Here is a 23,837-nt window from a genome sequence, read left to right as displayed (position 1 = left end):
TAATTCACTGGGTATATTACATCAGCATACTGTCTTAGGGTTTTATTGCTGTGAATAGACACCATGACCAAGGCAACTCTTATAAGGACAACATTTAATTGGGCTGGCTTACAGGTTCAGAACTTTAGTTCATTGTCATCAAAGTGGGAACATGGCAGCATCCAGGCAGGCATGGTGCAGGAGAAACAGAGTTCTACATCTTCATCTGAAGGCTGCTAATGGAAGACTGACCTCCAGGCAATTAGGGCGAGAGACTTAAGCCCATACCCACAGTGACACACCTACTCCAACAAGGCTAAACCTCTTAATTGGGCCACTCCCTGGGCCAAACATACAAACTATCACACATATCAAAATGTTAAAAAATAATGTGAATATTCTTTAGCAAGAATACTAGCAGTCAATATACCCATGTTAACCTAAAACTTTATACATGAAGGGCCAATACTTCTATTGTATTCCCCATCCAATTCTAGATTTCAACTATTAAGACAGAATTTAGGTACCATTGCCATTTCTAAAACAATAGTTTTGAGCATGTTTTTGAATACAAGATAGGAAGTACTTTTTAAAAAGTGCACTACAAGGTTAGGTCAGCAAACTGACCCCTAGATAGACCTCACTAATGTGCTGTAGCAGTCACATTCGCCACAGTCAGCCCCTTCATTTTCAAACCTTACTCTTGAAAATTAGCTCCTAGACAATGTTGAATCACTTGTCTATGCCCATGAAGCCAGGTGTGTTTTCAGATCTAACCTGGAAAACAGCACTATCTTTATTTATGTAGAAGAGACTTATCAGCTTATTCACAGCCTCTTCTTTTTCTTGGAAGTAAATTTCTCTTACATATGAGTAAAATAAGTAACTTTTCATCAAAATTAATCCCAACAGTTCATTTAACACAAATCCCTCATTTTCACAGCAAAGATACAAATAGCTATCCTTCATACACAGAAATAAGTTGGCCCATGTTGCTAGCCTTCTCTCATTTTGCTTTACTAATTGGAAGATAAAACTTAAGCTCTATTAATGAATTTGCCTCCTCACAAATCAAGGCTCAACATAGCAGACTAATCTGAAAATTCTCCCCAACAGTCTGAGCAGTGGCACAAAGCTGGATACATGGACCTAAAAGACAGAGTACCTGTGGGTTAAAGTATGAAAATGCATGCCCTAGCAGAATACTAAGCAAATAAACACTTGATATTTACCACAAGGAAGCACTTCCTTCTAATAATAGCTACTTGCAATGAAGTATCACAAGAAAAAGGTGGATCTAATTATTGGCTTATTGAGAGCTGTCCCACATGAGACTACCACAGGGACAAGTTTCACAAGAGAGGCTTTCTCCTCGGTAAGAAAGCATTCCTGAATTTTCTAACCTCTTGTGCAGTTAGATTTGGACATAAGATTGAGTTCTTAAAAATAGCATGCACGATGTCTTGTGTAGGGCTTTTTTGGTAAAGGTTACATTAAGTAATTAGACTCAGGTGAAAGCAGACTTCCTTCACATCTTACTTCCATTTTTTCTTCCCTTTTGGACATGATGAAACAAGATTTCACACCTTATTGCATTTTTCATCCTTTAGTACATGATGGAATTTTGGTAGTTGTTATGCATACTAAGTAGATTGTGGCATGTTCAAACAAAACATGAATTTCTGATGATACTAACTAATAATATTACTCGCCTTAAATCCCCTACCTCCAGAATCTTTTATGTAAACTTTTACTTATACCACCATTTTGAATTCTCCCACAAAGCCTCTGAACCTGACAGTATTTTGTAGTATTTATAATTCTAATATATGCATGGTATGTCAAAAAGGATAAAGAAATCATTCTCTACTGACTCCATGAATTAGGTTAATAAAGTATATCAAGTGCATCAACCCCAATAATATGAGGGAAAATGGATTTGAGTCTAAAAATAACACTCTAAAAATGTACTGGCATTTTGGTACGGCTTCCAGCTATCTTAGCAACAATAAGATTGGTAGATTAAAAAATAATTTTGTCATGTAGCATAAAAGAATTATCACTTTTTTTTCTTTTTCTTAGCTAAAGCCAATGACTTTAGAGACAGGGCACAAAGGGTAAATATTAGCCTTCTGTTAGTAAACTAATTTCATTCACTATTCAAGGTCTACATTCTTGATTGCATAGAAGGAATTAATTAACTACTAAGAGACTTGCAGATCTAAAATTCTCTTCAAATATTAGCACATTAATTTAAACCAAAAATATACTTGTATCATGTTCAAGACAATTCCTTCAATAAAAAAGCTACCATGACTTCTTCAGACACAATGCAACAGCATCCCAGAATCCATTTTAAAGAGGACTTTTTCATTATGATCTTTGTATCTGAGTCTGGCTACCTACAATGTACTTGCTTTTACTCTTATTTGTCTCTTTGGACTTATACATATCTCATTTAGTTAGGACTTTTCTGAACCCTAAAATAGAGAGTATGTACCTATTTCTCTTTTTTTCTTGCTTGATAGTACTTACTAGAAATTTTCAACTTTGAAACTTGTAGGTACTGTCTATCTCTTCCACTAAGACTATTATTTACTTTTATTTCTTACACATCTATTTACTTTTATTTCTTCAAAAGCCCATACAGGGGGTTCAGTTCATACACGTCTGTCATGTGGAAGAACAGTGGCAGACATTAAAGAACTGCAGAAGTCTTAAATGTACACTCACCTCATTAAACACAGGATACATGACTGCATAGAGAGGCATAGAAACCATGGAAGTGGTCTCAGCTTCATTCTTCATCTCTTCCATTGTCATCCTCATTCAAAAGCCAACTACAGTAGAAAAAGCAATGCTAAAATGCAGAGGAATCGTCATTCACTGCCGAATTTCTTCCCTTTTGTACGTGTATGCGATAAAGACTGGTACAAAAGAACAGCAATCTGGTAGAAGGGAAAGGAGAAAATGTAACTTACACTAAAGGGAAACCACAAAATTCTAGAAACTTTCTTTTCAAAATTAGAGAATTGCTAGCTATCATACCCAGAAGCTAATTTAATACCACATTTTCTATTTGAAAACAACCACAGTCAGTGAGATTATTTTCCTCTTCTTTTAGACAAAGAAAATCTTCATTTTAATCCTGCTAAGTCCTATTTCCAAGGCTGTGTATCCAAAACCTACTTCATTTGGATGCAGTGAGTTTTCCATAAAACACTATGAAAAATTATGTATTCAACTGCATGATGTACAATCAAATTTATCAACAAGAGGCATGATTATATTCATGCATCACTCATATGTAAAATAATAATAATGAAATATGGAGAGCTAAATTAAAGGAGTAAAACAAAGAACTGTGTTGAGTTGTTTTTTAAAGCATTTTTGGCTACTTGTTCACTGTTTTTTAGCACCTGAAAATGACAACAAAAAAAGCAGCACCAGAGATCTTAACAGTGATAAAATAATAATACATGCAATTTGTATGGAAATAGCATACATTGAAAACTAGGAAAAACCAGAATTGAAGGTAGTCAGGAATTAAAAATCAAGAATTCAACAAAACACTCCAGCACTTGAAAGTCTGAGTTAAGGGGATCATAAACGTATAATAAGGCCTGTTGAAAACAATGAAAAGTTTTAAAAAGGAATGCGTACTTAAAGAAGGAAGTTATCTACTTTGTAGGCTGAACAATAAATTTAATCACAAACTACTAGTAATTACAAACATATTTAACAAAAAGCTTTTAACTCTGAATAGTTCCTACTAAAAAAATATTTCTGCATTATAAAACATTTTTCATACAGTAACTACCATTTCAATTTTACAAATACAGAAGATCTGAAAGAGTACATGCAGAGGCCCACGATTTGATTTCAGATGCATAGAATCCAGGCCTAATATTTACACAGCACAAATACCTCTTGAAAAGTAAAGAAGTCTCTTTTTATATCACCACCTACTCAAGGAGCCCACCTGCTCCTCGGTCCCTGGACAAGTGAACATTTAGTACCTATAGAAACAAGATGTCCATCAGTCATTAAACCGGTATCTACACAAGATTCTTTTGAAGAAATAAACTTCATTTAAAGAACTATCTTATAAGAACCACAGAGAGCTAGAGGCCTGCTTCAAAAGCTCCACCTCGCTGTCAAAGCTGAGTGCTTGGTGTTCTACTGCACCCTTCTGATTGGGAGGGGCTCAATATCTGCCAACATCTGAGTCCTGGTTTTGGCAATTTTTAAAAATAGAAAAAAAAAAAAAAGAAAAAAGAAAAAACCCTTCCTTTTTCTGAGCTAAATTTTGCTTCCCAACTTTACAGAGGAGTACCAAAACCAATTCTTAAACTTTAAAATACAGAGCAAAGAAAACTACTAACATAACATTCTACGGTAGATTTACAAATATTGCTTTGTCAATAAAAAGCACAACAGTCTTCCTGTTCTGATGTAATTATTTAATATGCTTCTAGGAGATCTACTTTTATGCTGGCACACACTTCTAATCCCAGCTCTAACGGAAGAAAGACAGGTTTGCCAGTTAGAGGTCCATCCTGCTACAAAGCTAGTATTAGTTACAAAAAACAAAACAAAACAAAAAGACCCAATAACAGCTATACAAAGCAAACTTGGAAACCAAGAAGGCTGACAAGCAATAACAGTAAAAATGCAAACTACAGAATTTAGGCAAAGATTAGACTAAATAGTAAGAATCTATGGTCCAATAGCTAATAGGTCCAGAGACAGAACTTGAAGACTAATTGAATTTGGTAACAGAGAGGATCACAGTTAAATATTTTATTGATTACCTACAGGCATGATAGTAAATACACATCAGCTGGTTAAAAAAATACAATCTTTCATCTTATTGTGCTAATTAATGTCATGGACGAAAAACAGGAAATGAACTTGTGTGAACCGCAAAAGGAAGTCTGGCCTATAAGTTTGTTGAAATGGGAAAAAGATGACAGACCAGCATTACAACAAAAGTTCCATTTAAAATATGGCCACACATTTTAAATTTCATAGAACATAGGCAAGGACTTTGGTTAAGAGAACTCCTCAAAGAACAGCATCCTACGAGCCTGGAAGCTCCTTGGGGGAAGCTTAGAGTGAGCTGATGAGAAGAAAGGCTGTTTTGAAGAATTTCAGTAAAAGGGCGATGACAAAAGACAGAGCGAGGGTCAACTGAAAATAAGAACACACATGAGTATCACCTAAGATAGGGAGGCTGACAGGTTCAGGAAGAAGGGTAGGTGGCTAGAACCATTGAGCATTCTTGCTGATATACATACAATAGGCTACTCAAACCTTTTGCAAAACTGGTGTTGGACCTTTTTGACTCTTGTATTTAGTAAGTAGTTTTTCCTCCAAAACTAACACTGTACTATTATCAGCTCTTTAACAACCTTTTAATGGTGTTACTAAGAAAAATGTTCCCGCAAACATTTTACATCAGAATTGTTTTTAGAATACACATTATAAACTGGACCCATTTACAGTTCCAATAGCATGAGATAGCATCAACAGTTCCACTAGGCTTTTAAAATGTATTAGTATGGTACCAAATGCAACTCAAATTGAAATGTGCTTCTTTCATTCCTTTCACTTGTCTCTTCACTTGAAATATCATGAACAACCTATACATATGCCAAGACAACATAATACCTGCTATATAAACAGGACAGACTGATTGAGCTGTGGCCAGAGGACCTTGTTTCACAAGGTTCCTTCTTTGGATTGTCATGGCAGATGAGCAACACACTACAAGGTTCTTGTTTCTGAGGTGAGAAATGGTCTTACATGTACAGAGAACTGAAGATTCCAGATTCTAAATCCCAAATCTGGAAGCCAGCAATCTTATCTCCCTTCTATCCCCACCAAAAAACAAAATGCCCAATGGCTAATGCATGTTAGCTTCACAGTAACCACAGCAATGTGCTTGCATAAACAATTGAATAGGAAAGATTTATTTGCCTCAGTTTTGGAGGTTTTATTCTACTCTGCGGGTGTGGTAGGGCAGCCGATGTGGCAGACAGGAAGCTCCACTCTAGCTGATCTGGGCCCCTAGCTTATGGACCATATTACCCAAATAAGCAGCTCTGGACAGATTTTCCCTTTAAAGTATTCTGGAAAATGCACATGGCTATAGTGAAGTGTATTTTACTAAGCTTTTAGGTACTTCTTAGTCCAATTGGGTTAACAGTAAATACAGACAATCACAATGCATGGCTTTTTTTTTTTTTTTTTTTTTTTTTTTGTGACCATGGTCACAAGTACTTCCTAATAATAGCATACAACTTAGCTTAGTCAGCAAAGTACTTGCCACCATGTACTTGACTTCAATTCCCACCACTAATATAAAAGGTAGGCATGAGGGTGAAAGTACATGTATATGTGCTTCTGGAGAAGGGAAAACAGACAGCCAGATCTCTGAGGTTGATACAGTATGAACCTATCAGGAATGGTTTTATGTTTCTCTATTGTACGGCTTCAGAGGAAACTCTTCAAGGTGAGCTTTGTAGATGAATTGCTATGCATCCGTAGAAAACAACAAAAGTCACCAAGGGCTGTAAATATTAAGACTGTTTTCAAATAATACTCTTAACTTTTTGTTTAGAAATGAACAAATATTATGATGTAGGATTCCAATACAAATGGAACCTTCTCATGAATGTTCCTCTTATTTCCCTGAATATTCAAAATAGTACCATTAAATTCTGATATAAGAAAAAATAGCTTGAAGTATGAGTTTAAAATAATTACCTCTTGTTCAGAATGAATAAGCATAAAATAGATTGTTGGCCACTTCTACTACCAAATTCAGTCTTTAGGGTTCCTGCCCTTTGATCAATTCCAGCCTGCTCATGTAAAAAGCTACAGTATCTCAGGGTTTTCTGAAACAGACTCACTTTACTCCATCTGGGACCTAAGAGATAATTCTAGAGCCACTAGAATTAACAATGAACAAAGGGAAAAGACAGCACAAGTCCTTGGAACTGGAATAAATGTGGTTCTTTAAATGTGAAAAGGGATTCCTAAGTAACTTCTACATTTTCATTATTTAGCAAAAACCAAACCAGACCAAACAGACAAACAAACAACATGCACCTTACTGGTGCAGAATACATGAATTATGTTCCAGTTCATGTGCATCTCTTTTCCCCATAATAAAGAAAGTAGGTAATTTTCAAGTTCAGCCTTGCTAACATTTTTTTTTAAGTACCAAGCTTAGTAAAATAAAAGCAAACACAGAAATTAATCCAATTAAATTCTATTCTTAGTCATATTTACCAGTTTTTAACTTTCATTTTAGTTATCCCAAGTTCTTGCTATTACATTGAGACAGTAATCCTATAAATCAGACAGTAATACTATAAATCAGTCTGCATTTCTCATCATTAAAATGAAAAAACAAAACAAAACAAAAAAAAAAACTAAACTAAAAGAATGCAAGCAAAATCAGTATTTCCACAGGAATTTACACAAAAATAAAATTAAATACTAAGTGGTAAACAAGTATAAAGTCTAATATCTTGTGTGCATTATAGCCAGTAGAATGTTTGTTGCTGTTGTTTAGATTCTGGAGACATACCTGGTGTACATTTTATTTGATTTCCTTAGGACAGGTCTCATTGGCTGTCCTAGGACTCATTATGTAGACCAGGCTCATCACTAACTCATAGAGATCTGCCTGCCTGTGCCTCTTGAGTGCCTATCATTTTATCTATATAATTGCCATGATAATCTTTAAATTTAAAATGTTTTTCTACTTATGTCTATGATTTTATCAGAAATATTTTCCATGTAAATCTTCAAGTTTATCAGAAAATGTTTATAATTGCACTTTTAATCAACTTAGAAATACTTTTATGCCTACCATTATTATATCTATATAAAATTTTCCATGATAATCTTCAACTCTTAACATGTTTTTCTATATTTTTCTACAATTTTATCAGAAATAAATAAATCTTCAATTCTATTATAAAATGTTTCTATCCCATATTTCAATTAATTTAGCAATGTTTTACATATCTACCACTTTACTCCTTAATTTTCCATGACAATTGTCAATTTTAACGTGTTTATCTGAAATATTTTCCATGTAAATCTTTAATTTTATCATAAAGTGTATTTACTTCCCTTTTCAATAAATAAAAAAACATTAAAAAAATAAAATACCCCCCCCCCCAAAAAAAACCCAAGATTCTCTAAGTACAAGAATTTCCAACAGTATCTAATTTTGCTTTATATCCAAAGAAGAACAAAGGGGCCAATACACTTTTAGCAGACAGTAATTCTTTCTCTTTGAGGTGGGAGATCTGAACCATCACTAACTATTTCAGAACTTATTAGCAACATTGATTCCTAAGACTACTCATTCAAAAATCCAGGTATCTATTCTTAACAGATAACCCAGATGAGTCTCATGAAGAGGGGAATCTACAAAATCACTGGTATGTTAAGAAAGAAAGAAAGAAAGAAAGAAAGAAAGAAAGAAAGAAAGAAAGAAAGAAAGAAAGAAAGAAAGAAAGAAAGGAAGGAAGGAAGGAAGGAAGGAAGGAAGGAAGGAAGGAAGGAAGGAAGGAAGGAAGGAAGGGGAAAGGGAAAAGGGAAAGGAAAGGGGAAAGGGGAAAGGGAAAGGGGAAAGGGGAAAGGGGAAAGGGGAAAGGGAAAGGAAATCCAGTCGCTATGGCCAGGATACAGGTAAAATGATGTCAGATGAAGTATTTGGAAAGAGTATGTAACATGCTTTCTGGCGTTCTAGTTATCACATTTTTTTCCCATCAGAAACAGACAGGTGGCAATACTATATCCTTTCTGAGTACTTAGTATCCTACAATTCTAACATTTCTATTATGGTATCTATTACAGGGTCAGAAAATAAAAAGCCTCAACAGATTATGAAAATTATTTACAACTCTCACATAGGTTTTCTCCAAGAGCTGTCCTCTGTCTGTCTGGAAGTTTTGAATGGCCACTTTGTTTTCTCTTCATAATTATCAAGAATCTCACTAGTCAGGCCTAAAAAAAAAAAAAAACTAGCTCCCTAGCCTCATGCCCAGAACTGTCTAGGCCACAGTATAGCCATTTTACACAGGAGAATGCTCTAATTTGTTCCAAGATTTTCACACCTTTTAGGATATATCAAAACGATACAGCCACTAAAGAGTTAAAATGTCCTAAAAGGTTTGAAAAGAGGAAGACTTGAGGAATACTGTAAGCAGGAAATTCTACTTAGATAAAAACAGGCTTCAACTCTTCAAAATATACTACTTATATTACCAAGCTTACGAAATGCTGCATTTAGAAACAAACAAGTACCTTGCTAATAGCAAGGAATATATAGCCCCTTGGCACTACACTGTAATGTGTGTTTATGTGTATCCTTAATAAGATCAAATAGTTTGTATAGAAAGCTATGGGGAAAAGTGAAGTAAAGTCTGCAACATGGGTCTCAATTCTGTTATATGTTAAATCATGTTATGTGTGAATAAGTCATCTCACCTCTAGCAATTAAATTTTTCTTTAAGTTAGATAACCAGGCACTATACTTAAAAGAGATTGGGTTAAAAATAAGTAGTTGTTAAAAACAAAACTCTTAAGAGTTCTATATTAAATTTTATGTTATTAAACATTGTACTTTAAATATCTTTTCCAGAAAACTACACATGTCATAACGACATCTCATTTCACTGAAAAGTCCATTTAATCAAATTTTGAAGAGCACTCTTTTGTTGAACCACATTTCTCAGACACTTGTGTGCGAAAATAACCCGTTTTCTCTTTGCAAATTGTGTAACTCAAAGACGGTGTTACAGTAAAACAAAGCTAACTATTTATGACACAATGCGGAGGAGTCTTTGGGATTTGAGGATTGGTTTTGCAAGGAGAACTTGTAAAAGTTCAGAAGCAGGTAGGCCCAAGTGTCATCCAAACTAGAATAATGTAAGTAATGTAAGTGAAGGATAATTATGTCACACAAGAAAACAAGAATGCATAAAAGGAAGTCAGGTTGAGGGTCACAATGGAAATGAAGACTATACTGGCAATTGTCACAGAATTGGAGGTGGGCAATGCGTTTGTCTACACTCTGGTACTTTGACAAAACCCAACTTTAAATATGAACGGGCAAGCTTATCTGGAAAGAAAATCTCAGGACAGCAATGCAAATCAGGAAGTGACATAATAATGTAATAGATATTACCAGTGGGCAAAGTTTATAAAGGCAATCATAAGCAAAAGGAACAGAATGAAAATTTGAAATTTCCTAGCTTAGCATCCCAAAAGAACACATGTAAAGATGCTACAGGGTGTTAGCTAGGATAGCAGGAATTTACCCCCAAAAAAAGAAAAGAAAAAAAGAAAACAGGGATAGTTTGTACCAGGAGAGTAGAATGATGCCTCAGGGTACCTCAAGAATCTGCAAAACCACTACAGCCATCAACAGATCAAAGGCTTAGAACAGCAAACATTTTAGGCAATGCAGATCAAAATCCTGGGAGAAGAAAATCCTGCCATCTCTTGACTGTCCGAGGTAGGGAATGGTTTTCCTAAGATTCATTTCCCATTTCAGCCAGGCAGAAACACAGAGGCTGCTTCCCTGTTTGCAGCCGACCCTGGAAAAGCTTGGGCTGGTGGCAGTCCTTGCCGCTTTCCAGATGATGCTGATTGTTCAGGAATGCAGAGTGAAGGAGTAAGTCATGTAGGTTTTCACTCACATTTCTAAAGAATCCTGGTAGAACAGCTCGTATACAGTAGGGTTGTAGTCCTGGAAGTCACTCCAAATGTGAGGCTGTAGGACTAAGACTGAAGTTTACCATGGAGAGCTTGCAGTGCTCACTTCTCAGGTAAAACTAATGGAAGCTCGAAAGACACTCCCAGAAAGTAGTCATGTGGGCAGTAACTAACAAGGAGTATTCAAGCTCTCCGCAGTCTGTATTCTGCCAGTGTGCCCTAAATACAGATGTAAAGCTGTAGAATTTGATGCCTGCCTTGCTGACCTTCCCAGGTGCTTGGGGCTGATCACTCCTTTCAGACTCCTAATTTCTCCCCTTTGGAGAAGTGGGTACCTTTCCCCTGTTCTACTACTGTATTTTAGAATTGCTTTTGTTTGGACTTTTACGGGAGCTTCAAGTTAAGTTATACTGAATCACTCAGGACTCTGGACTTGAACTGTGGAGAACCTTAAGAACAGCTAATACTCTTCAACTCTAAGAAATTGACTGAACGCATTTTATATCATGACATAGAGATAAACCTTGATAGGATAGAAACTAAATCCTGTCATTTGCAACTTCTGTGTGTTTCAGACCCTCATATGTTGAAGGTTTTCTTTCCAAAAAAGTGATATTAGGAGTAGTAAACTTTAGTAAGTGGAACTAGTCGAAAACCTTTGATCAAAGGTATTATGACCTTCAATATTTTAAAATCCTAAGCCTTTTTGTTTTGTGGTGAATGATTTGATTTCCACCCTGATGGGCTCTATTTCCAAAGCACTGGAGTCAAGTGACCATGGGTTGCAGCTGTGTATTTCAGGTATTTTGTTATAGAAAAGGAAAGTTATCAGACTTCCAAATTAATACTGTCTTCAGGACAATAGTGTCAGGAGTTCTGCAGATATTCTTTGGATCATTCCGAGCATAGACACTCAAGAACAATGATTATAAATGCTAATAGCAACCAACTTCTAGGTTTGCTGTGAAAATACGGTTTATTATTACTGATAGGACAGCACATTGGGCATAGTAATTAATACTATTACTGTCAAGTGGAGAAATGTGCATCCAATTTGGGATGAAGTTGGGCAGCCTCCATAGCCAAGTCTCCAGAGTATTAAGGACCCTGAGGACAGGAAAGCTGGTAAAAATAATGGCTTGAAGCCTCTTTAGGAGAGCAGAAATTCCTTTTCCAAAACAAACCCCCCACCTCCACCCCACCCCTCTCTACTTCTGTGTGTGTGTGTGTGAGAGAGAGAGAGAGAAAGAGAGAGAAATAAAATATTAAACTATTCTTTTAAGAAATTTAGCATTTAAAACCTGTAGTCCTTCTCTCTCCCAAAAGCCCTGACATATCTAGATCTTTTTTGAAATGAAATCACTATTCTATAGAACAGTCACTAACACAGCATTATAAACAAAACATAAATGAGCAGCCTAATAGGTTAAGAGAACACAGGATATCCAGACACAAACTTTTCTATAACTTTTCAGATCTCAGTTTCTAGCCAGTCTCCTTGCTCCAGTCTCCGACGTCTCCTTGCTATAGATGCTAATGCACTTAAAGTTAACTGCTAAAATGCTGAAACTTGAAATTGAAAACTTGCCATTATAGATTTCAAGTCCAGTCTTCAACTTTCATAATTCAGAAACAGAATGGTGGCTGATGTGTGAGCCAAATACAGTGCTTCCAAGGCTTACTGTATGTCATGTTTACAAACTGAAATGCTATGTTAGCCTGCCTAAGCCTTGGCTCAATGTGAACACAGTCAAGAGCTGCTGGGATTTCCTATAAAATAGTGAGGAGATCCAAAAAGGCAGGGATGAAGGTAGATTTGACTTTGTGGGTTTTTTAATTTGGTACATCTGACTCACCTTAAAGTCAATTATTATACTATGTCAAATACATGCATATTCTAGGGAAATTACAAATCTATGAAGTTACAGGAAGTATTTTTTCCTATAATATAAAGCACTATATAAACCTTTATATTTAGTAGAAAGATATAGTTTGATTTTTTTTCCCAGGTGGGTTTAAATTATTTGTTAACTTTCTAAACTCATTTGAGAATGAATGAATGATGATTGAAGTTTTCACCTTACAGGGTTGTTAGGAGTACTAAGTATATTTAAATGAAGTAGCTGACATCCGGTGTCTAATTCACATAGCTGGATATATTTCATCAGAGCTCTGAGAGCCTGACATGGCCTGAGGTAGAGAGGAGGGTGAGACAAATCAGAGGAGAGTGCATGATTTGCAGGACATGGTGAATTGGTGTCTCCTTCAATTCTGCCACCTGCAGAGGCCTTTCTTGCTTCATCTTCATCCTGCCCATACACAGCACAGCAATGGTCTAATGCTGATTATTACAATGTCATAGCAGTCACACACACCATTTTCAAAACTTTCTCATTTGCCAAAAGGAAGACAAAAGTTACTTTGGCCATCAAAATTCATGTTACTCACAGGTATTTACTCTCAGTTTGGAGATACAAAAAGTTTAGTCATTAAATAAACTTTAAGTCTATTTAAAGCAATGGCATTAAAACTATTATTTTGGGGGCTAAAACAGATAGCTCAGTGCTTAAGAGTACTGCCTGTTCTTCTGAAGAACCTGGGTTCAATTCACAGCACCCACGTGGAGGCTAACAACCAATGATATATACACAGGGAAAATACCCACACACATAAACAAAATTTATGCAACCTACATTTATTTTCTTGATAAACACCAGTCAGTTTAATAAAGGAAGCTGTGTCCTAGAAGCAGGTTGGGTAGCACAGGAAAATTAAGACATGATCAAAGACTGAGTAACAATATAGCAAAGGTAAAAATCTAGAGTGATCCAAAGCTGACACACACACACAACTGAAAATCAGCTGGGTGATGGGAAATGGGAATAAGGAAAATAGGAAATAGCTTTTATAGTATTTGAGAAATCACTGGTTTAGAGAATAATACAAATTTCTTATGGTAATTCTTTTTATTTCTTACTCCACTGACTAAACAGAACTCAAATATAAACAAAAATAAATAAGTTGCCCTCTTGAACATGCTCTTCTTCTGGCTATAAAGTTCACATATAGGTGTTCATAAATTAAGTGCCTAACTGAATATTCACTTAGTGTTTAATTGAAGAACATGCCAGTTTTCTTTTTTGATTAGCATATGTGATCTCTCCTTTTAATTTCACAAATATAACATTAAAAGTATTTTTTTTAAAAAAAAATCTTAGAAATTCAAGTAAATAAGCTCTTCAGAACATGGTTCTGTTCTCTAAACTTACAAGAGCACTCTGGGCCATGTCTACTTCCTCTGTTCCAAATCCCTCATCCTATCTACCATTTCATTTAAAACCTCCAGAATAGGCACGCACGGTTCTCTACAAAATTAATCAAAAACATTGTTCCTTACTTGATGTTTTTACACAAGGAGGCACTCTAAATGTTGATAGAATCTGTAGTAGCAAATAGCAAATTGCCCCTAGCTCTCTTTGGTGCTAAATGATCCCAAAGTTCTTTCTCAATGATGCCATTAAACTTTATCTTTCACTCCTAGCTGATCTCAAATGCAAATGATTTTAGTTGTAAGAAGGTAATGGAATGGCTATCTATCTATATGGTATTTAGAATCCCTTCTGTAACCTTCACTTTGTAAAACTGTTAATTCATTTCTAAGAACACCTACAAAATCTCAATACTATCAAAGTGTCAATTTTAGCATGGAAAAAGGCATCCAAAAAAAGCATGTGTATTTTTGAATAAAAAGGCCATGGTATTATTTAAAATCTTTTGGAATTAAATTAAGAAAGCCTTGCAACAATTTAAAGAGCCAAAGGGAGCCATTGCTGCCTGGAGGCCAGGTCTGACTCATTTAACATTTTCAAGAACCTTTTGTTGTATAACCTTACATAAGTATGAGAGAAGCAAGGGTGTAACATTTTAGTGTTTTGTTATTCCTTCAATCCAATCACAGCTGGATTCTAGGTCATCCAAGTTAAGACAGAAAGGCTGAATAAGACAGAAAGAGGCATTTAAGTGCCAAAAACCAGATGGCAAGTTAGAGAAGGCATGTTTTACACCCCTCTATTTCATCTATGGGTTTTAATTATCCAACAAAAATTTGTACATACGAAGTGCTGTAAGCAAAATATCTAAGTATCGAAGAAATGATCTTCACATCTCCTTTTCTTTCTACCTCCTGAAGTTTGGATTCCCTAAAAGATTTATCCATTTTTCAGTTTCTAGTACCTGTCACAGAACTCTGCATAGTCTAAGTCAGCAATAGTATATCTGAAGATACAGTGAAGTCAGTCAATCCAAGCCTTTGAAAATGATGTCCCTCAATGGAGGAATGGATACAGAAAATGTGGTATTATTTACACAATGGAATACTACTCAGCAATTAAAAACAATGAATTCATGAAGTTCTTAGGCAAATGGTTGGAACTGGAAAATATCATCCTAAGTGAGGTAACCTAATCACAAAAGAACACACATGGAATGCAGTCACTGATAAGTGGATATTAGCTCAGAAGCTCTGAATACCCAAGACACAATTCACATATCAAATGATTCCCAAGATGGAAGAAAGGAGAGGGGCCTGGTCCTGGAAAGGCTTGATCCAGCATTGTAGGGGAGTACCAAGACAGAGAAGCAGAAGGGGGGTTGACTAGAGAACTGGCAGAGGGACGAGGGCTTATGGGACTTATGGGGAGGGGGGAACTAGGAAAGGAAAAAATCATTTGAAATGTAAACAAAGAATATAGAAAATAAAAAAAGAAAAGAAAAAAGAAAAGAAAATGAACATGGACCTGCAGGAACAGTCATTGAACAGAAAGGAGCAATTAAGCTTCCGGTAAGCCACACCTATTTTAAGAAGACCAGTGGTCACAAGCTTCCTAGTATACAAGTCTGTGTACCAGACTGTGATAAGAAAATGGCCTGCCATTTCCCTGTCAAACTCAGCCATATATCCTCAATTTGAGCAGCTCTCAGTGCTAATTTTGAGTGAGGAATTATGATATATAATACCAGGTTATAGATGTTTTCCAACAGTATCTGAAGAGGAAATTCGTCGAACACCAATTTTAAAGAAAATAATCTATTTCACTGATGCAGAAAAATTGGATGTGACATAGAAGTGGTTTACATTTCTGCTGTGTGAACTTCCCAATAGATCTTAAGTTTATCTCTCTTACTAAGTAACAATAATTGTGCCCCAGTGATCTTGACATTTGGGGGACAAATTCTCTGTAACTGCAACTCTAATACTACAAGCAGGCCTTTAACAATAAACATCAATTTAATGAAATGACTAAAAGTCTGCTACCTCCATTGAGCCAGGCTGAACTAAACTGCTAATTCCAAGCAAATATGAATTCTGTGAACTTGGACAAGTAACTTAATCTCTCTACATCTCATCCTCCTTATTCACAAATTGGGGATAATAGACCCTCCTGTCCCATGGTGGTTCTAAGGACTGTAGGTGGGCTTGTGAAATGCTTGGTATATACAATGGCTATTCTAGCTCATTCCAAAACAGACAACTTCACACATAAAACACACTCAACTAATAAGTAGGTGAGTGAATCAAGGGATCATTACCATAGAATTTAGTCTTACGATGGTGAACCTGTTCCCAAGGGACCATTCTGAGGAAAGGGAGACTAATTTCTAGTACTCCCCAATAATTCAATGTAAATTAATGATTATAAAAATCCTTGTGCTCTCATTAATTCCTACAGTAATGACAGATTCTTAGCAACTATAATAGGAGATTAGATAAGTTCAAATCACTTTGGGGTAGTTTAAAAAAAAAAGGCTTCCCATACTCCAAATGTAAAAGTGGCCTAAAAATTCCTATGTTTATATAACATTGAATTTTGAAAATAATTTCAATTGCAGCAAATAATTTAATTTTAATTATCTTAATATAAGTACTTTCATTTTTATTTTTATTTTATTTTTATTTTTATGGCCCCTGGTTCTGGAAAGACTCAGTGAAACAGTATTCAGCAAAACCAGAACGGGGAAGTGGGAAGGGGTGGATGGGAGGACAGGGGAAGAGAAGGGAGCTTACGGGACTTTCGGGGAGTGGGGGGGCTAGAAAAGGGGAAATCATTTGAAATGTAAATAAATTATATCGAATAAAAAAAATTAAAAAAAATTTTTATGAATGCTTATATACTATTGCCCTAAATCTGAAACTCACAGTATTTTAAATGCAATGAAATATAAAATTACACTACCTTCTATATATTTCAGAGGAAAAATTTATATACTGGCTTAAAATTCTTAGTAATAACACCTATTGTAATAACCCTAATATTCTATCAACACATAAATAATTGCTTATTCTCCTGAAAACTGCATTATGTGAGGTAAATATTAAGTTTTTATTGAAGATTCAAATAATATTCAGACTACCTTTCAAAAAGTACCAAGTAGGCATAGAATTTAGCAAAAAAAAAAAATGGTTAATAATAAACTTTATCACATCATCAAAACTGAAAGCAATTACAATATTCAACTGGGAAGTGTGCTGGTAAGTAAACAGATGACTAAAGGCTACATAAGTCAGAGCTGTTAAATGTATTTTATTATATTAGTACACTACTGAGAAAAACTACAGAATTTTTGTCTCCCAGACAAAATCTAGCCTATTATATCCTTAAAATTTTGTTTGCAAACTTAAAAACACTTTTAATCTTAAAAGTGTCATATGTTCAAAGAAGTAAAATATTACCTTAAATGCCTCTATTATAACATTTTTCAAGACAGTGTTTCTCAGTGTAGCTCTGGCTATCCTGGAACTCACCCTATACACCAGGCTTGCTTCTGCCTCTGAAGTGCTAGGATTGAAGGCATATGCCACCACTGCTCTGCTTCAAATATAACTTATAGGAAGTCCAAAGTCCTCTGAAATTAGAAAGTTAGTTTCCCCAAATCTTCTTCTCTCGAGGTTTTATTAAATCCTGGGTATAACCACAACCAACCAAACAAACCAAACCAAACCAAACCAACCAACCAACCAACCAACCAAACAAACAAACAAACAAACATAGGAGGCAGGTTTATTCTCAAATCTTGGCTGTCATCCTTCTAAGACTTTAGCAACGTCATTGCATTCTTCTGAGTCCAATGAGTAAATTTACTTCTAGTTTTGGTGTCCTTAGCTATAAGGCAAGTGAAATAATTGTTGTGAAGTTAAAAATCTAAGGGAAGAATAGAGTCCATTAAAAGCTTCTTCCATATCTGTTTGTGGTTATAATGAATCTTATTTCCTTTAAAAAAACAAGGCAGTAGCAAGGTTTCTAGAATGCTGAGTTACATAGAAATTCTGCTGTAAAAGGAAATAAAACTCCCTTACATTTCCACAAAATTACTTAGACTTTAGAGATGTCCAGGAAACAGTACCATCATACAATTTACATTAAACTTCTGACATTAATACCTTTATATGTGCTAAATTCTTCAGCTGCAATTCTTTTGAAAAAAAATCTACTACTTTCAACTTGCTATAAGGAAAAAGATGCTTCATTCATTTCTATATTTTTGTCTGTGTGTGCTGGCACTGTGCTTAAATATATGCATTTATTCATTTGCTCCTCAAACAGTTACCTAACACTGACTTAATGCTAATTAGTGTAAGAGGTAGACTAAGACATGACAAATGAGAAGGCCTTGCTCAGATAACTTTTAGTGAGATGTTAAAATATTGCTAAATCAGTATAGAAATACTAAGTTCCTTCTGTGAAAGTGTCATTAATTCATAATATGTGGAAGAGTGGGAACCTACTCTGGTTTAGGAAAGAAAGGTTCAGATAAAGCTAGACTTTGAAGGGATTGGCCACATTAGGAAAGGGAAGATGAAACTAGACAGGGGGAGAGTTGGAATTTTAAAAAATTGTCCCCAAATCAGGAAGATACTTCTAAGAGAAAAAAAAAGTGATAACTGAGAATAAGTTTGGAGGCATTCAGAAATTGAGGACAAATTAGTGGCATTAAACCGAATAAGAGGGTAGTGTCATCTGTAATGGTCTTTTTTTTTTTTTTTTTTTTTTTTTTTAACATAAAATAACCAAAGTCTGAACACAATCTTAAAGATCTATAGTTAAAATACCTGGATTAATTATATACTGATCTGTTATAGGTCATATGACCTTGGAAAAGTCACCTAACCAATCCATTCCTTTTCCAATCCCCTTAGCCACTCAATTATTCTACCGAGACTACAAAGATAAATAATATAGACCCTCTTCTTACAGACTACTCTTTAAGAGAGGGATGGCTATGTAAGGAAGACCTCCAAAGTCCTGCGTGGATAGCATCTGAAAGTTGAAGCAAAGCTCCTCAAGAGAACCAATGAGGGCAATGAGAGCTGAACACTACAGGTAAAGCACCCCTCTCTGTGTGTTCCAGCCAGAGACTGAAGGATTTTACATACAGCAGTAGCACTGTGCATCTCAGCACTTCCACTGTAGTCATGAGACACAACACTGCAATGGACCTCAAAGATACAGAGAAAGTTGGAGTTGGACTCAAAGACAAGAACTTTTTTGTTATTAAAAAAAAAAAAAGCCTTTCCATAATCACATAGCTGCACGCCATTTAAAACTTATTTCACACTTTTCCCAGCAAACAGCAAATGTCCACACTGTCATGGAGAAACTATACTTGCATTAGTGCTTGGCCAGCATTGCCTTACATATGTCCCATTCAAATCAATGCACCCTTTTACTCCACTTCAAAACCAATCAGCCCCAGATAATTCCCCTTTCCTTAGTGACTTTTCCCTCTGGTGTACTACTCAATGTGTGGTGTTACATTAGTCCTGATTTTCCCTCATTTTAAGGTGCCACACCTCTCCATTTACTTTAAGAGTCCTTGTAAAACATGACCATTTTAACCGGTTCTTCTGATCGCAGAAAGGGCTTTCCATTAAAAAATAATAATAATAAAATTTAATATTAATCACGGCAATCAAAGCACATTCAATATATAATTTGCAGTACATAATATGTATTTATAATCTAATTTACATAGTAAGCTTGCATTGCTTTTCATTCAATATAGAAGCATCGTTTTTACCATTCATTAACATTAAATAGGAATGAATTAAAACTCAAAGATGATGCCAAGAAAAGAACATACAAGTGTATATTTTTACTTTCTACATATGGAGTGAAGAGAATGAGGGGAAAGTAAAAATCTCAGAGCAAAAAAGGGTCACTTCTTGTAATGAACATGTTATAATTTCTCCATGATTCTGCACTTAATTTTTCACTTAATGAAAGCATTGGTATCTGTAAAATAAGTTCTGTGAAAGTTTCACCCATAGTTTTTGAAAACGATAAGAAAACAGAAAGGAAAAGGACTATTTTCTTAACAGCAACACAGAGTTATTCCTAAATATTATCTATCCTTTAAAAATGGCCCGTGGAAAATGAGTGTTATCATTTAGGATACCCCAGAAAAAGGGGGTAAATATCTAAGCTAAAGTGATCCTTCCTAAAGTGATCCTAAGCTAAAGTGAACATTAGAGAGGATGCTTTGGCAAAGCTTTCACTCCACTTCAACAAACCAACTCTCTGCACCTCACAACCGTTTCTGACAAACAGGCACACACTACTTTGCAACTTGTAGTATCTGCTTCCAGCACCACCACCCACCTCCCCACTCTTTCTTTCTAAGCAGACAACTCTGGTCAGAAACTAGACTCTGAAGATCTGTGTGACCTTGGGCACGTCATTTGTTTCTTCAGTTTTCTCACTAGCATCCCAAAGTGAAAGCGCTTTGAGTGCACTGGAGAAGTATACATCCATCTGACGTATTAGAGTTAAGAGGCACAACCCTTTCTAGTTGAGAATCACCTCCTCAGAGAGGAAATTGGAACTGAGTCGGAACTGTCAACACTGCCTCTCCTTCCCTCAAAGGGCATAACCCCAGTCACCCCGGGAGCCGACTCCCGGGCACCCACGCTCCCTCCAGGCCTAGCCCAGCTCTAGCCTCACCTGCCCGGGACCTCACCCCACCCCACCACATCCGCCCCCTCGGTGGTGGAGACCAGGGAGGCCGACCTCACCCTTCCCCTCCACCCGCACCCACCGCGGACTTCCTGGAGGCGCCGGGCCGGGCCGGGCAGGCGGCATTTACAAACCAGCTTAACGCAGCTCGCGTAGAGACCTCGCTGACGCCCAAAGGGCCCCGCTCCCCACCCGTCTGCCCCGCCGGCCAGAGCCCAGCCCCAGCACCTCCGCCTCGGCCCTCGCTTGACCCCAGGCCGCTCTGGCTGCCCGCGGAGCCGTGCGGACCCGAACCGAGAAAGCTCGCCTTACCGGCAACTGAGGCAGGGACTTCACTTCCCACCTTTGGAGCCCTCTTCAACTCCCGGATCAATTCACTCCGGCGACGCCGGAAGGACCCGAGAGGAACCAGGCGTTGTCCGGAATCCTGCCCAGCAGGAGTCGCGCAAGGCCCGACGGGGATTTGTAGTTCCGCCTTCCATTTCCGTTAGCACTTCCTGCAGTAGTAAGACTACATTTCCCAGAAGAACGTGCGAGAACGCCTTAGGCGATAGGTGGGGACACTTCTAGCAAATAAGAAGAGAGTTCCCTGTCTTTGCGGGAGGAGGGGGAGATGAGGAGCGAGAGAGCCCAGAAACGGAGGGAGGGCGGGGCCGACTCTCACCTGCACCAATCAGAATACGAATCCAACCCACAACACCACGCCCACCGATGGGCGCTGCCCCGGGATGGGTGTAAGGAAAAGGGCGGGGGTCTGGAGGTAGCAAGCGACCGGAGGCTGAGCTGAGTCCCTAGGTAGGCTGGGAGGAAGCCTCTGGGGACTAGACCGGTGGGCTCCGCCTAGTCCGAAGCAACAGTACCCGTACCCCCCAGGACAATCTACTCTGGTGTTCACTAGATCAGCCCGCTGAGAAGGCTGAGCCGGACCTGAGGAAGGGGCAGGCGCGATGCCAGAGGGGAGAATGTCCGAAAAGACGCGGCCAGAGAACCAGGAGCTAAGAGACCTCCTGTACCGCTCTGCGCCTAAGCTGCGCAGACGGCAGAGGGAGGAGCCGCAGCCCGCGCTTCGGCCAATTGGAGGCGGGGAAGGCGGAGCTTGAATCTCTGAAGAAGCCCAGGCTCAGCCTGGTCTGTAGTTTCCCTGGAGAGAGGCAAGAGCAGGATCCCGAGCGATCGCAGCCTGCCCCTCATCCTTTCCAGCATCCCGAGCCGGGATTGCAGGTGTGAGGGAGGTAAGCGTGGGCGCCACTTGCGGGCTACAGACACCACCCGGGGGAAGAAGGCATCTGACAATAGAAATGCCGGGGTACAGGCGGAAAGAGTGCTTCGTTGACTTAGGATAGCGGTGCAAACCTTTTCAGGGGAACGGTATACAATTATGGACTTTAGTAGGGAGTAAAAAGCAAAAGGTAACTCCGCCTGGGGTATTAAGGGCGCGGTTAGGGATTTTGTTTTTAGTTGCAGCATTAAAACTGGTCTGGAAGATCGCAAGATTGAAGAAAGCCCTGCTTATTGAGTACCAGGTGGACGTTGACAAGCTAGATGCGTAGCTGGTAAAAAGCAAAAATGGCATTGATAAGAGAATCACTTTGGAACTGTTTCACTAAGAAAATAACTTTGTCCTTCTCAGTACCTGCGGCTTGTGTTGGTTTATGAGATTGTCCTGCCACGGACCTGTTATCCAAGGCGGTTGTACTGCAGGTTCTTTGGATTGCAAAAGATCTGGGTTAAAGAAGCAAATAATAAGATAGGATGGGTTCGGGCTAAACCTATCCTAAGTATAAGTTTTACCAGCCACAATGAGAAACTAATTGAAACGGGTGGGTATGTGGCTTTCCTTCCCGCTGGAGCTGGAATATTGAAACAAAGACCTGGATTTAGCCTACAACAGGAACATAGGGTGTACTTCATCGCTGCTCCTTATTTCTCATTTGTGTCCGGTGACGTTTGTTAGTGTTTTAAAAACAGGAGTACAGGGAAGCTGTGAGGAGCTTTCCTTAGGTGAAGAGAGCATGTGTAAAATGATAACCTTTAGTATGTTATAATGGGTTCTCATTTTAGAGGTATATAGTATCACAAAGTAATACTTCATTCTCATTGTGTGTACACTCTTTTGAATGTTAGTTTAATACATACGGGTGGAATTATGTTGTAATACTTGGTGAAGATAATAGTCAATCCTACCTCTGTGGAACTGTGGCAGATTACAGCCTTTCGGTTTGGAAAAGTAGTAAAATTCTACCTGCTCAGTTCATTTTCATGTTGTGATATAGTGTTCCAGATGATATGCCTGTTAACCATAGTAGCATATTGCAGCATATTCTGTTCTGAAATGGCTTTCTTGTGACAGTTGACTATTCCACAGGGTGTCAGAATACTTGAGATTGTTTAAAGAAGGGTCAATAAGATCCAGAAATTGCCTTCTATTTTCTTCTTTTGTCATGCCATTCTGTTTTCTTTAGGATTTGAATTTTGTCTTTGCAGTGCACACAAGATGCCTTCTAAAACTGAAATGGCTCAAAGGTCTTCTCTCATTACTTAGGGTCTAGTCCTACTAAGTGCTGGTACTGATAAGAGATGGCCACCACTAAATTAAGTCCTTCTCTCCCACATTCTGACACACCAAAGAACTGGGTACACAGAGAAATCTTAAAAAAAATATAAACAAAACTAATAATTATCTAGGCTTAGATTAAGCAGATCATGTAAGTATAAGAAAAAGCTACAGAAGCCACTAAACTTAGCAGCCACACTAAGGATGGATGTCATCTTTGGTACACTACTGGAGACCTATTAATCGGCATAGCCATCTGGCTGATGTGATCTCCAAGCAATACCTTTGGGAGAGAAAATGGGATCTGATGGTTTAATAAAACTTGGGAAAGATTGTCCTTGCCCTTGGTATGTGTGATGTCAGTGCAAGGTTAGCCCTAGATGCTCAGGCTCTAAGCTGATTCACTTGGAAACTGAATACCTGTTGTCTCTAGTTATTCCCTCCACAAAACAATGATAGTTAATTATGTGACTGGCAATGGAGTTCTTTCAGAGCCTTATTAGAAGGGCCTTTTGAAAGAATGGGCATGGAAATCAGTCAATAACAAA

At 37.5% G+C, this 23,837-nt stretch overlaps 2 protein-coding genes across 2 annotated transcripts in view; one reads left to right on the top strand and one right to left on the bottom strand.

The window, feature by feature from the left end:
* Pdcd10 (programmed cell death 10) overlaps positions 1–21,193 on the bottom strand; it is a 42,678-nt gene extending 21,485 nt beyond the window's left edge. Inside the window, exons 1-2 of the mRNA XM_052180349.1 lie at positions 21,048–21,193; positions 2,713–2,927 (exon numbers count right to left, since the gene is read on the bottom strand). Of these exons, the coding sequence (XP_052036309.1) occupies positions 2,713–2,808 (96 nt within the window). The 5' untranslated portion in view covers positions 2,809–2,927; positions 21,048–21,193. The remainder of the gene's footprint in view (positions 1–2,712; positions 2,928–21,047) is intronic.
* A 298-nt stretch (positions 21,194–21,491) lies between these two features.
* Serpini1 (serpin family I member 1) overlaps positions 21,492–23,837 on the top strand; it is an 86,652-nt gene continuing 84,306 nt past the window's right edge. The window contains exon 1 of the mRNA XM_052180348.1: positions 21,492–21,967. The gene's annotated coding sequence lies outside the window, so the exon portion shown is untranslated. The remainder of the gene's footprint in view (positions 21,968–23,837) is intronic.

The sequence above is a fragment of the Apodemus sylvaticus genome, chromosome 4 (genome assembly GCF_947179515.1).
Source record: "Apodemus sylvaticus chromosome 4, mApoSyl1.1, whole genome shotgun sequence".
Lineage (NCBI taxonomy): Eukaryota > Metazoa > Chordata > Mammalia > Rodentia > Muridae > Apodemus > Apodemus sylvaticus.
The sequence above is the reverse complement of the archived record's forward strand: the minus strand, read 5'-3'. Positions and strand labels throughout refer to the sequence as shown.